This window comes from Pieris brassicae, chromosome 1, assembly GCF_905147105.1.
Source record: "Pieris brassicae chromosome 1, ilPieBrab1.1, whole genome shotgun sequence".
NCBI classification, from domain to species: Eukaryota; Metazoa; Arthropoda; class Insecta; order Lepidoptera; family Pieridae; genus Pieris; species Pieris brassicae.
The window spans coordinates 1,145,686-1,161,407 of NC_059665.1; the positions used below are offsets into that span (position 1 = coordinate 1,145,686).

Genomic DNA, 15,722 nt, shown 5'->3' on the forward strand with positions numbered 1-15,722 from the left:
CTCTTTCTCTTTCTAAGGTTAATAGGAAGATGACGGTACTTCTTTTTAACCATTTTATCTATAATTTATTGTTATCAAATTAGACTTTAATACGTGTCTGCACGTCCCAAAGTGATAATATTGTATATCTAAATGATATGGCCGTATATACTCTGTTTTTGGAAAAGGTAATAGTTTAATTGTACCATACAAATAATTAATTTCATTATCATAAGAATCAGTCAGCTTATAAAAGAAGAATTTGCTCATTCTTTTAGTAGTAATTTTCTACTTAATAAAAAATAAATTGTTATAATTTTAAACCAAGTCCTAAACATGGTCAGTGTGATTCAGTGTATCACAAGTAGTGATGCTGGGAAATTAGCTAGTTACCAAATCTTAGTATCTGTTATATATAAACAAGTATTATCTATATTAAGTATATCATATATGTATATTTATTTATGTAAATTTGTTAGACATTGTTGTATGTAGATTAAATGTTTTATCTTCTATAATATAATTTATATATTAATATATGTCGTGTAAATGTTATAGGATAGTGTTCTTCATTATTTAAAATAAAACTTTTCTTTGCAAAACTCTTCTTTAATGCTATAGATTTTCATACTAATTCATAAAAAAATATGACTATCTGAAAAAACTATTTGGTCAAGTATTATTAATATATATACTCCACGACGCCCTACATAGTTTTACAACCCACTTAAAAATCCAAGTTATTAATAATTATTTAATTTTGATCTAGTTCTTTCAGTAACTTAATGTCCCAATCTTAAGTAGGGAATACTGTTTAGTAAGTAGAATGGAGTTTATTAGTTTTCACTCTGTTTATGATGATTTAATTTATATAAATAAGACAGTTTATTTTTTTTATTTCATTTTTTAATGTGTACTACTTACAACAAATTTTCTTTTATCTAACGAAACATTTTTTATATATCCATTATAAAAATCTAAAGCTGTGATCTCTCTTTTGCCTAATATCCTAAGAGATTTAAAGTATACATATTTATTATCTTTACATAATATTCGTATTGCATCGGTGTTTTTACAATATTCTAGAGATCCAATCGGTTTTTTTTCATACTCTGTTTGGTTTTTAATAAGAAAGGCGTTGAATAATTTCATCGGCTTGCCCCTAAATGTTGTTTTTAGAGGATGTAGGCTATATGTGGCTCTATATAGGTTGTAGACCTGAGTTGCTGTCATCTCTGACCATTTTACTTCACTTATACTTTTGTTGATTTTTTTGGCTAAAAAATTAAAATATATTATAGAAACGACTTTGGACAGTAATTTAAAGAGGATGTTTAAGTTTGGAGAGATTTCTTAAACAATCTATATTATTTATTGCATGTGTAAGTATTGAACAATGTTTCTTATGGAGTGTTAGAGAAAAAAGAAATTGCCTCTATTTTATGCTTCATTGAAATCTTTTCCAAACCACATACTGAACTGAATAGCTATATTTTCTGAAAATATGGGATGGGTATACATACTTTTGTTTTCTATTTAACAAGTTACTTTAAATTAAAAGATGTTTGTAGTTACCATATGTAACACCTTCACTGCATTGTGGCTGTAGATTATCTAGACTATCTGGCAATGTTCTTAAACATTCTACCAGCATCTCAGCACCAATATCAGAAAGCTGCTGTGTCAGATCTGGTAATAATATATCTTCAGGGACTGGAACAGTTTTTTGACTTATTATCTCACCTGAAATGTAATTGTGTTGTTTAAAAATGTATATTAGATCATTGAATACAAAAAGACATAAATAATACTAATAAAAAAACTATGAAATATTAAAGTTGGCTTGACTGTATACATACATTTCTGAAGGTTTTTTAACATTTCAGTTTCAAAAGTTGCCAAAAATCTCCTTAAGTTAAGTTCCAATAATTGAGTTCAAATTGAAGAATAAGTAACTATAAGTGAACCAAGTACTACTTATTGCAAAATTCAGGACACTAATAAAAAATATTAACTACAAAGATTCATATAAGACTGTCATTAAACACACAAGTATGTGTAGGTAATTACATACAAGCTTCTAATATGTGGTACTTACCTACATCAAATTTATCAGCTTTAATTTTCATTAAAGATACCCCTGCAACTTCATCTCCATGTAATAATGTGTGAATAATTGGTGCAGCACCTCTCCATCTTGGTAATAAACTTGGATGTATATTCACCATACCTCTGAAATTTATTTCCTTAAAGTCAACCACCTATACAAATTGGTTGTGTAATTTAACATATTCGAGAGCCATAATTGTTTTAACGAAACAGCCTTGGTGACTTACAATGGAAATTTATCAAGAACATCCTTCTGGATTAAATGTCCAAAGGCCACTATTAAACCAATATCATATTCAGCTTCATGAATGTTAAGGTTGGGCCAGGTCAGTACTCTTATATCTTCTTTTTCAGCAAATTTCTCAATAATACTCTTATTTTTTGAGCTATTAGCCGTTACTAGATCTAACCGTTTGATTATCGTTTCACTTTTTCTGTAAAAGTTTTAATACGTTTTAATATCATGTCATAAATATATAAAAATTAGGCTAGATTACTTTACCTTAACAGATTAATTTTACGTAAGCTATTAAGTCCAATTACGTCGGAACCGAAAAACAATACATTATAAGGAGCTCTAATACTAAATTTTCGTAATTGTGTACATTTTTCTTTGAAAAATAGAGATTTTGTTTTCTGTAAAGCAAGGTTAGCTATTTTTATTGTCATTTTAATTAAATGATCACAAACGTCAGTTTTTGACATTTACGTGCTGCTGCCAACATAAGGTGTCGCCTGTGTATACAGGTAATTTGTGTGTCCACAAGCTTCATACCCAGGTTCTCTTTTCCTCTGTCAAGTGTCAAACTATGAGTAACCTATCCCATAGTGTGATTTTAATGTGAGTTGATAAAATGAAAAACTACTCAACTGATTTCGTAAACTCTTTCACGTCAAACACCACTACTAGTGACGAAAGCTTTGTGGCCATGACCTGGGTTTCAGTATTGGAAGGCTATTTCGGACTTTAATTAATTATTACCTAGAGTATATACGTAATTTTGAGATAGATATATTAATAATGGTTACATATATTGTAGTAATTGAAAAGCTATTATATGGATACAATGCCATTTTTTTTTAAATTCCAAGACAAGATTAAAATTCTTAAGTCAGTCCAGCGGTTTAGTAGTTTCTCACACATTATAGTATTAACTATTTTGCGTTTAAAAAGACGCTTAAAAATAAACACATTATAAAATTTGTTTATTACAAATCGAGCATGCACGAAATGAGTTAAAACTATTTTCACTAATATAAAAAGAAAGTCCTTTTGCATTTTGAGGTGAAATAAACGGTGATGAAACAAAAACCAGTTTTATAGATTAACTTTATTCTTCAGTGTTTAGATACGTATGTATTACAATATTTGAGAAAAATACTCTCTTACATTGATAATTGAATTCTTTCATCTAACAATTTGAACAACAGTCATATTCTAAATAGTTTATAATATAAAAATAGAATTAACATATACATCTACAAATACGTATAACAAGTACCTAATTACAGTGTATCTACTTAACAAAGCCCATTGTAAAGCAGCAATTTTTTTTCTAAGTACAACGTATATAGCCATATTAAAAAATTTGACATCTATGTAAGCTGGTTGAATAGACTATCATATATTGATACAAAAATTTAATTTGAACAATTTTGTTCCGTTGCTAAAACGACAGTCACGGTGTATTTGCTTAATTGTAAGATAAAACTCGTGACCTCGATTAAGTATTTTTATCATGAGTACTAATACTATACATTATATACTTTGTCTTTCCCTGTATGCTGGGCAAACCATATATGGATAAAACAGTTGAAGATTATAATAAATTTCAAGTGCAGATAAAGGATTTCTACAAATATCGCTCGATAGCAATATCAACATTTTTTATATTCTATAACTTTAATCTGGCATCTAGAGGAAACTCCCTAATTTAAGATATGTATTAACTTTATTATTGTGAAAATTAACATGAACTTTTATTCGAAATACGGCTGAAACTTTTGGCTCTTGAAAACTGCGGTTTGGTGTACCAAGAGGGAGGGCTGACTACGCCCGCTTCAATGCTTTTCATACTCACACTCCCTGCCGATTTTTGTGAATCTTGTCGCTTCGATACTTTGGATGATACCGTTTTAATGTGATGTCCATTAGCATCATTATGATATGGAATGTCTTTCATCTCGATTACTTCAACGTCCGTGTCGCTCATATCTCTGCTAACTCTATTCATCTTAGTCGTTTCCATGGAGTAGGCAACACTCTTAAATGTCCCTGTCATTCTTCGTGACTTATCTTTAAATAGCATCTTCTGTAGCTCCTTCCGAAATTTGGGATGAGTAATGATATATATAAATGGGTCAATACATGCGGCAGTTTTGCAGAACAGTGCTGGTATCATGGATACACCTGGTGTTATCACGTCTTTCTGACCAAATATACCAAGCAGCGTTACTATTGCATATGGTGTCCAAGATATAAAGAAAAGAGCTATCACCGCTACGACTAGACCGGCTAGTTTAATTTCCGCCTTCCGTTTGGTGTGTTCCTTGACATGTCTCGAAGACATCTTTTCTTCTTGATTCTTGTTATTCATATTTCTGGTTCCAACAACGATGCGTAGGATCCTGGTGTAGCAAAAGCATATGATGCAAAGTGGGAAGAACCAGGCAGCACAGAAAAATACAAAGATAAAGTAGCGTGGGGGTAGTTCATCTGTGAGATAATCGAAGCTGCAGCTGGTGAGAAAGCCTTCTGGAACGTAGTGGCCATAACCGATATCTAGAGCTGGGATTATTGAGAAAATGGCTGCGTAGATCCAGGCGCCTATTGCGAAAAGGCGAGCTCGAATAGCAGTGAGGGCTCGAAGGGGCTGTAAGGGGTAGACAACAGCCCAGTATCGGTCGAGAGCAATCGCTGTAAGAGTGGCAATTGATGTTGTGCCGCTTAAACCTCCAACGAAACCGTAGAACACGCAACCTGTAATAATTAAGGTTATAAAAAAATTCATATGATTAAAAAAGTATTATATACTGATTTCCGCTTCGGAACTCTTCTAGTAAATAATAAGCTGGATTAAGTTAGACTCAAATAAAAAACACATTTGAGAAAATTCTATCGATTATAACCTATGATTAATGATAAATAGACTGATTCCGGATAATTTAGACGTGAAATTTTAATAAAGTGAGTAGATAAATAAAGTGTGTGAGAGAGAGAAAGATGTCTTTTAAGATAACTCAAAGGTAGTACAGTTGAAGTTTTTAGAATATTTTTTTAGTTGAAACTTATAATATATTAAGCAAGCTTAAGTTATAATTAATTAACTAGAATCTAGAATAGTTTATTAAAGTCTTCTTGGGAAATGCATTAGACTTTACAGACGTGATAGTGAATACATTAGACATTAGCTGAAGCTAAGTAGAAAGTTTAATTAAATTACTTTTTTAATTAAATTAAAATTTAACTAATACTATTAAGTTAAAACTCATTAACACTTTATTTGTTTTCACTGCGTAAACTACATATAGCTCACTTACTGAAACACACGTGCTGGCCGCGATTGCTGGCCAAACAATAATTCGTAAGAGTAGAAGGCTAACAGTAGATCTAGACTGATACAGATAAATGAATAATACATACACATGAACGTGTCCTGCTCCATACCAAAAAAAACTGTTTAGAATTCATACTACAACATACAGTGCACGATGTAAATAAATAATATGTATTTTCTTTATGTGTATGGATGTGAATTTTTTTTCAGCAATAAATTTACTTTTTTAATATAAAATTTGACAATGACTGGATTCAATTAATTTCTATGAAATCAACCGAAGTATAAACCATATTGTTAGAGAATTGTTAAAGAAAGAAGTTGTTGTTATTAGAAGACAACAACGCAATAACAATTAATATATTTTATTGATATAAATTAACATATAAACATTAATTATACGTATCTTTATGTAACTTCAAGATGTCTAAGTACTTACAGATTAATCTATGACAACAGTCAGCTCTGGAAATGAAACCTTTTATTCTGTGAGCCGGAATTTTTATTCTGTGTCAAGATTAAAGAAAGGGCTATATGTAAAGCGAGCGCGGGAAACGTCAGAATTGTTATTTAAAATTAAAAATAATTGGAACACTTTTAATACTCTTATAGGAATCGCTGTTATATTATCATATAATAATTATTCTGTGCATGTGATGTCCATGGCCAACTTAGCCGAAAATTGTACCTGTTTTTCCCAACGCTGGTCCGAGATTGAATGAGTTAAAAATAAATATTGGTGTTTTTGCCAGCATTATGAAGTCACTGAGGGCCAGGTTGGCTACCAAAATATTTCCTGGTGTGCGGAGAGATCGGCATCTACAAATAAATAATCGGTTAAAGCCATATAAATACATTTTGAAGTGTTTTGAATGAATTATATTTAAGTAAGTGTGGCTGCCATTTCTATTTCCCTTTTGTTTTTTCAAAACCTGAAATAATGTGTTGCAACTTGGTAAAACATCACGTTAATATTAACGAAGTGGGCACATAGAACGTTATTAATTTTAGTAATGAATATAAAGTTAATTAGTGAAGTTATATAGGTTTCAAAGTAGAGCGTTGACAACAGATATTGTGAAGAACGTTTCTTATAGAAATATGACCTCATTAGTTGACAGATAAGTAGCATCTGCGCAGTTGAAACGTTGCTATGGGAACCTACGGGGACTATTATCATATTATACCTTTCGAATGAACTATGATAAATGAAAATCGAGTCGCATTGTATAGTATAAAATGTTATTGATTGACTACATTGCTGTCAGAAAGTTGAGTTTGTTTTGTTGGGAATTCTGGTAGAAGGGCATAAATTATGGGTTATTATTTTCTAATGAAAAATCATAAAAAACATATATTCATTAGACACTTTAAATAAAGGATAAAATATCCTTATTAATAAGCAAGCCGTTTTTAATAAGCAAGGAATAAAAAGGGGAGAAGAATTTATGAAGAAATATATTATTTAGCACAGTCCGTTCCGGATCTGCACAGATCGTAGATAAGCAGAACATAATCCTACGTCACCTGCAGGTATGGATTAAGAGCAATTATTAAAGTAAATATTGAGTAATTTCTTCATAATATACATTTAGCGGTAGCACATCAGAAATGTTCGACTTAGGGTCTTACAAGAAAAGAAATTCTTAAAAGGCCGGCAACGCACTCGCGAGCCCTCTGGCATTGAGAGTGTCCATGGGCGGCGGTATCACTTAACATCAGGTGAGCCTCCTGCCCGTTTGCCCCCTACTTTATAAAAAAATAAATGTAAAAATTGTTTGGAAACAAGGCGGGACTCAAGTGTATAGGCACCTGGGTTTCGGGATCTTAAAAAGTGTATTGTGCTTGAATTATTATATCGTGATACAGTCATATTCTTTTAAAATAAAATTGTCTCTTTAATATCACAATTTTCCAACACAAAGGAAAAAGATGTTTCTAAGTAATATCCGGCCACGTTTCAATCATGTCCTTTGTAATCAGAAGAGAGTCAAAACATCAAAACGTATACGTACTGGATTCCGCTTTGTTTTATTATATGTTTTGTTTCTATCTACTATATGATAAAGAACGCTACATCATCACTGAGTAATATATGATATGTTTACTGAAAAAATATATTAAAGTCCATTTATAGGAATAAAAATATCCAGCCGTGCTAACTTCGGGTAGGATTTTTTTTCTTATTACTTTACTTTATGACAAATATAGTAATTATATATAGAAAAACGTTCTCCATCTCTTATATTCCATACTATGCAACCCTCCTTTTCAATTAATTATGTTCAATTTTTATATTGTAATGCAACGAAGTGTAAATAAAGGAATAAAATAAACTTTCGATGAAAAACTCAATGGTTTCAATGTTGAGGTTCGTAAATTCAGGGTTAAAACCGACTGTATATTTAAATTTAATATCGTGTCTGGAAAGTGTCTTATGTAGGTTTTTAGTGTAGACTTTATTAAAAGCAATATATTGCTAAACACGCTAAGATAATACGAATTTTAAAATTACATACGCAGTGTGAACTTAGTGGATAGAGGTCTGTATATGTATGGACTGTAGTGTGTTTGTATTCTGCCTAACTATGCCCAAGTATATGTGGGTAACAATGAAAATGTTTAGAACTGGCCAGTCAGAAACAATGAAAACTTTTTTTGAATTTAAATTTTAGAACTCTTTGGTAACCTAATGTAGTACATTGCATTCGTTTGTCATTTGTTTTTGTGAATTGGCGGCAACTCTTAAACTCTTGTTACACCTGAAAATTAACCTAATGCGAGAAAATTTTCGGTCATTGATTTATTATGACTTTCTTTGTGGGCTTACTCAACAATAAAGCTATAGGCTGCGATTAGCATTTTTAAATGAAGCCCCATCTCGTGCCACTATATACAATTGGTTTAACGAGTTTAAGCGTGGACGTAGCAATCTCAATGATGATCCGTGTGAAGGACGTCCTTTAACAGCGACTACTGAAGATAACATAAGTGCTGTGCGACGCATGCTAGAAGAAGATAGAGAGTGACCTATCAGCAGATACGGGCAAGCCTAGGCATTGGTATGTGTCAAGTTCAAAAAATATTACACGAACATTTAGGCGTCATGAAGCTTTGTATCAGATGGATTCCCCTTACTTTAACCAATGACCAGAAACACCTTCGCATGGACTGGTGTCGCTAAATGTTACATAAGTTCAACGGCGGTGACTCAAATGCTGTATTTGACATCGTCACAGGTGATAAAAGCTGGATATATTGCTACTAACCCGAAACGAAAAGACAATCAGTGGGTGTTTCCTTTCGAGGATCTGCCAACTATGGTAAGAGAACTATGGAAAGGAAGAAGTCAAGGAAAAAAGACCATTGCCTCATTACTTGGTCGGAAAGGTTATTTCGCGACAGTTGTGCTAGAATGTGGAAGGACAGTTACTGCAGTAGTTTGGCTATTCTCTCGGAAAAAATTCGACAGCAGCACCCTCGAAACATGATCCTTCTTCACCACGACAATACTTCAGCGCACCCCGCAAAACGTACTGCTGAATATTTGACTATGGTGTCGATCTGTCGAGATAATGAGTCATCTACCATACAGTCCTGACCTGGCGCCCAGCGACTTTAATTTATTCCCAAAAACTAAAGATAAAATCCGAGGTATTCGCTTTACGACCCTGAAGATGCGGTGAAAATGCACGAAAATGTCATAGAAGAGAATAGGCCCACTGCTTTTCTTAGTAGTTCTATCGAATGCGACGATGTGTAGAGAGGAACGAAGGAATTTATAATACTTATACTAAGTGTGTCGAGTACTGCGTTGTTGCCAAAAATTGCTAAGAACTGCATTTCTAATTATTACTTTGGTTCTAAAGGAGAAAAAGACAGTAATCGTCTAAATAATAATAATAATAATTTTCAAGTATTTAAACCTGTGATCAATTGATTCTATTTGGTGAAGTTGAAATATAAAATTCATAAATTAAAATAAACTTGTGAATCAATACGAGGTATGTAAATTACAAACAATTAAAAAATAAACTATTATAGCTATCAAACGATGGTCACAGGTATAACATACAAGTTAATTAGTACTATTGAGAAGTTAGTATTGAGTACGCTTATTAAGAAGTCGCATTGGATGTGGATAATTATAAAAAAAAAAACATAAAAATGTGTTTATTCATTATAAACAATCCATTTTTATTTTTAGGTATAAAATAGCGTGTATAATTACATACAGCTAGCTAAACCATTTTTAACTTTTTATATGAAGCCTGTGTTACTCCTTGAGTTACGCCCAATGAATGTTTTAATTACAATTGGAGCATTCCACGTTGCATTAATGACAATAAAACAATGTTAAGGTTTTAGTGGCTCAACCTCCGGCAATTATTCCCAATTACTCAAAAACCGTTAAGGTTCAAATTAAAATAATAATTAATTGAAGTTAAACTTCTTTATTGGCGTTGGATAAAATTTTACCGTCACATTTTTCCGTTACGAGTCATCTTGTTATTGTTCTTAATAACAAAAATATATAATAACGATAACAATGATAGTAATAATTGTATTACAATTAATGAAATTCTGTAATAAACTTAGTAGTAATGAGGTAAAATGAAGTAATTGTATTATTTGTATTAATATCTATGATAATAAAAGCATTTTTTTAAACTTTATATTCTGTAAAGTTTAATCACATTGACAATCGCTTAGTTTTTATTGAAAAATGTGACGGTAAATATTTTTCCAATGCAGATAAAGATGTTTCACTTAAAAAAGTAAATTACGAACGAACCTGTTATTGACGACCGTGCCAAGTGTACTTATAAGATATGGCGGAAGTTTTACGAAATAATATAGGCAGAAAACAGTTTTTACTTGTTTGAATAGTTACGAACAGAAAGATAAAGCAGGTATATACAACCGTCATAAATTAATATCAAATGAATAAATAGAGAATTATTTTTCTTATATTCTCGAAATTTAATATTAGTACGCACAACAAATAGTAAAAGTAAACTCAATATGCTAAACGAAATACATCGTAATATCAAGCGCGCGTTTCTTCCTTCAAAACAACATTTATCTCTTCACAATAATAATAAATTACACATACTTGTTTACGCATGGATTACAATGATTTTGGTTCGAAATAAATTGGAGTGTTCGAGGAATGGCAATTCATACAAATCAAGATGGCGGACGCATTGTCCGAAATGCCGTCATTTTGGAATTAGACTGACCCCCTAAAGTGTGTGTGTGCAAGTATTACAAATATTTTTTAGTGAAAAAGATTCATCAATTCTAGTGCATGAAAAGATGTTATTGTTCTAAATTAAGATTTATTATGATGTATGGGATCAGGATATGAAAACTTTCCTAAGCCCGCTGTATATCCTGTTTTTATCTTAATTATGACGCATAAAAGTATTTTAGTACGTACCGTAAAATACCGATTGTATACATTATAAATTATTTAAATATGTACTATTTTTTATATTTCTATGCATCCATCCCTGTTTTTTTTACTGTTTAAACACTTTTAAAGCGAAACACATTTGTATAATGTTTATATTTTAAATATTAACATCACGACAGTTTTTTAGCTGTTTATTTTGGTTTTATAATTAATAAGGAAAAGTTTAAAGATATATAATCCGAACTAAACAGATATGTTTCCAACACACAAATATACAGCGTTTACAACATTCTTAACCTACATGGTATAATGATAATCAAAATGTATAATTAGTATGATTTTGTTCCCTTTGGAGTAGAGACTCTTAGGTCGTGGGGTTCAAGTGCAGACGCTAATTAAAGAAGTTGTTTGGTAGATATTACAGGGGACCACAGAGCTGGTGCTTTCCTTAACGAATAAGTATCGCAATACAGCAAGGTAATGCCACAGGGACCAAACCTTTTAAATTTGGTTTAATTTAATGTTTCGAACTTGATTTATTACATGTATTATTAATTTCAAATAAAATAATAATCTTTCCACACAGCCGAGTGCGAAAATATTATCTGAAGAGACGTTTGCAACAAAATACGTCTTTCAATGCCGCACCAAATTTATTTACTTTAAAATTTTATAACATAAATATTGTCTTTGAAAATAAGTTCATAACATTAAATATTATTTGATATAAATATTAAGTTTTAATGGGTTAATAATTTGGATCTAATCAATATCACGGGGCTTGTAAGTGCGTTTCGTTAATTAATTAGTGGTGGTAGTACAAATCTTGGTAAGTACAAACAAGAGTGTATATTTTCATAATATAAAAGACACCCTAGATGATTATGCAAGTTGATCCATTTGTGAATAATTTAACCGTAAATCTGACTTTCTTTGCTGGGCTGAACAGTCTAGATGCGAGTAACTCATTATTTAGTATGTGGATTATAGGTTATGAGTTTATTTGTTTCGGATAATATATAAATACAAGTAAAATACCAACAATTTCTCGGTCCTGCGAGCGCTGTAATTTTTAGTTAGTAATTACGAAGTCAGATTTTTCCTATCCACATACAGTGAAGATATAGTTTTCAAGTGCCGTTATAGCAAGAAAATAACTTTCCTCGTTAAACGCAGATTAACAGAATTTGTTGCCTATTTTCAGATACATATCTTTATTAAAACAAAGGCATACACAATATTTTACTAGGCTAGGCCGTGTATCTAAAGGTATCATTTTTATTAAAGCTGTTACTTTAATAAAAAACATTATGGGACAAGAGTCTAACAAGCACAGGTTAAGTGTTTACCGCCGCAACTCTCTTCTCTTGAAGGGCCCTAATTCGTATCGGTTCGAAAATACCTGGAATGGCAGCTTTCAGGTTCTACAATGTAATGGTGCCCGCCCAAAAGTGTTTAATATTGACGTCAAATGATATTTTGTTAGTATCCGAAAAGTTCTTCGGAACACTCATTTATATATGCAGCGTCAAAGGATCAAGCCAAGGTCATTGCTGATTCGATCCGATGTGCTACATTTATGTATAATAATTAAATCGAATTATTCATTTATTAATTTAAATTGGTATAATCTATAATGTATAGACCTATTATAACAGTTATATACTTTGAATAATGCGTTTCTTGTTCTTGCATTATATTCTTATTTATAAAGTTTGAAGAAAACTGCAAACTGCAAAGTGCAAACTTGGTATTTTAAACCTGAATTTTATACTTTCTGACATCATGACATTCTGATACAAATACAGGGTCTGACTATAGTCTTACGTACTTAAAAAATGGAGCGTAAGTATTAAAGGCATGAATAACTTTGAGAATATACGACATGTTCAGATTTTATTTTAAGCTAGTCAATTTGTTACACCTTAAAAAATATTGAACTTAATGTACTAAGTATTTATCACAGTCGTACAAATTTGTCCAGAAGAAGTCTATTAAGTATGAGGATGTGCAACTATTTAATCAATTACCGTCTAAACTATCGTAATATTAGCGCGTTTTTACTAATTCAAAAGGGTATTAAAGATACATATCAGAATGAAACTAGTAGACTCAAATTAGGACGGCTGTCTCGACGTGTATCTCGTTCGTATATATTAAGTTTCCCATGTACATAAAAATGTTCTTATATTTTATTTACTCTTAAACCGTCATTAAAGAAAAATCTTTTCCAATGTAAGTTTTCAGGGATAATTGATTACCAGCATGACAAGTGTCGATGTTTGTGAAAGGTCTTTATCACATCTTATTCTTTTCCTCTCATTGAACAAACAAGGAGTGCTGACATAAACTGGGTATTGTGTGACAGCCGAAATCTTCACATTTCTGCAGACAAAGATCTCATTTTCTATCATTCGTTAGAGTATGTTTAAAAAAAATAAACAACTTTTACCTGCGCATTAAATTTCTCCAAGTCCGTTTTTAAATCACTACTATCACCATAATCTTCACAAATCTCCGGTCAGGACCTATCGATCTCCGGTGAATAGTCTAGACAACTACCAGAGCTAGTGGGAAAATGTAGCTTGATGAGTGTTCGAGTGGAGTACACAACAAACAGGTTCATTCTCATGTTGAAATACAACTGTTTTAAAATCACATTCTGGGTTGAAGAATATAAATAATTTCCTTAATGCGTCTCGGCTACGTTCGTTAAATAACGCGTGCTAAACTATCCAAACCCTTCAGCCCAGAAGTGAGAAACTATGAAACACACTGTTCGTTGTAACATTCAAAACAAAATCATTCTCAATAGACTTAGGTTTTCTTTTATAAAACAAGAAGGCAGGAGGCTCATCTGATGTTCAGTGATACCGCCTGCCCATATTTCCAGAAAGCAAGGAACTTCTTGAACGACCCTAAGTCGAATTGGTTCGGAAATAGGTTGGCAACTGGTTCAGGCAACAGGTTCCACATATCACTTAGAATCATCTTGTTCTAATACTTTTAGATAGAATAAAATGTTAATAAATGGACGCAAATAAAAACTTAAATTAAAAAGCACCCTGGTCGATAAGTTTCTGGAGAAATTAAATTTCTTTTTTAGGCGAAAGTACAATCTTTCTACATTCACAAAAGTTAAAAGTAATAAGAAAGTTGTCCCCTATGGCAATGATCAAGGCTGGCCTTCTCAACTGAATAGACATAGTTATTCGTCGTGGTTAAATAACTTTCCTTCAGGTTTTTATGCAATTCTTATATTTGACATATATTGTCATCCGTTTTGATGGCTGGCTGTGGTCCAGCTAGCAAAATTGTGATGCCATATATTAAAAAAAAGTCGGATGTGTTCGAACACTGATAATTCGAGAACAGTTTGCCTCATTTTCATTAATTTCTGGAACATAAGAAATTTGACGAAACTAATATTCCAATACAAAGTGTACATGGGTTTTGTAACTCTCAAACATTTAATTAGTCCCGTCGATACGATAATCTCTCCCTTCAAATCAAAGGGCGTTTAACAAAAGGTTTGAATTCAAAAGATATGTCCAACAAAGTACAAAGTTCGGATAAAGGCATATTTTATATTGAAAAAAATAATTTCAGTAATGAAAAAAGATAATTATATATTATATACAGCCAATATATATAATGGCTGTCAAATATATATGCTTGCGTTCAGAAACTTACGACCTAAATCTTTTAAGATCAGAGCGTACCAACCGCCTTAGGGCTGTGAGAGTGTCCATGAGCGGCATTATCACTTTACATTAGGTGCACCCTTGTTTGCCCCTGTTATATAAAAAAAACATGTACACTGCAGGTTAGCTGCATACATGATGTGTGAGGTAGAACGAAGAGGAATAATCTATTCATGGATAGAATAAACAACAATCTTGTCGAATAGATGAATAATTATGCAAATAAATGTTAAGTGACATCTAGAGCGAGAGGTAAATAGACGCAGTAATAAATAATATAGTTGATAGTTAATGTTTAGTTACTTATATGTAGCAAAATATGCTTAGTTTGATATAAAATGGGCGTTTTAAAGTCCTCCTAGCACTGGCAACGCACCCACTGAAATGGGTGTCCATGGGCTGCGATGACTGATCTTTTTGGGCGGCCTAGGTCATCTAGGGTCGTAGCCATACGAGCAAGAAGGCCCGCAAGTGCGTTGCCGCTTTTTCTTTAAAGGACCCTTAGTCGAATTGGTTCGGAAATAATTCAGTGGGCAGCTGGTACCACGGGTGGTAAACTGCCTTAAGAAACGCTCAGTTAAGAGAACGACGGACGTATAGGATACACAGGTGGTATTTCGTGTTATTGTAATGAATTTATAAATTTTCATTATTTTTTTGCGCCTATTAAGATGTTAATTGATCTTTTATAAATAATCTCAGTCGATAGTAATTTAACTTCACAAAACATTTTACATTCCGACATTAATGGATGTAGATGACGGTTAAAATGAGTTCAGTTCTGACTTATCTTGATCAGGAAACGACCATCAAATTTCGTTTGAGATACAAGGTTTTTTTAAACAAAATTATTAGTCTTTAGTAATAATTATTATTAATGGATGATATGACCTATCATGTCCAAAGCATTTTATATTTATCCCAATTTCTTACTTGTTTTTAGAATTTATAATA

The 15,722-nt window shown here is 32.0% G+C and overlaps 2 protein-coding genes across 3 annotated transcripts in view; both read right to left on the reverse strand.

Moving 5' to 3' along the window:
• Positions 1–651: 651 nt before the first annotated feature.
• On the reverse strand, positions 652–2,783 carry LOC123708202 (methionyl-tRNA formyltransferase, mitochondrial). Its single transcript, XM_045658782.1, has 5 exons — positions 2,591–2,783; positions 2,316–2,522; positions 2,078–2,211; positions 1,555–1,722; positions 652–1,256 (listed from the first exon to the last, which is right to left on the reverse strand). The coding sequence occupies exons 1-5, from the start codon at positions 2,755–2,757 to the stop codon at positions 886–888; spliced, it is 1,047 nt and encodes a 348-aa protein (XP_045514738.1). The 5' UTR covers positions 2,758–2,783; the 3' UTR covers positions 652–885.
• Positions 2,784–3,441: 658 nt separating this feature from the next.
• Positions 3,442–15,722, reverse strand: part of LOC123708153 (opsin, ultraviolet-sensitive-like) — a 37,061-nt gene continuing 24,780 nt past the window's right edge. Inside the window, exons 1-3 of one of the 2 annotated variants that reach the window (XM_045658703.1) lie at positions 6,578–6,678; positions 6,334–6,464; positions 3,442–5,068 (exon numbers count right to left, since the gene is read on the reverse strand). In XM_045658703.1, coding sequence (XP_045514659.1) covers positions 4,056–5,068; positions 6,334–6,464; positions 6,578–6,609 — 1,176 coding nt within the window. In that variant the 5' untranslated portion in view covers positions 6,610–6,678 and the 3' untranslated portion in view covers positions 3,442–4,055. Of the gene's footprint in view, positions 5,069–6,333; positions 6,465–6,577; positions 6,679–15,722 lie in introns of those variants that run through there. The other variant, XM_045658695.1, reaches the window with a different exon arrangement.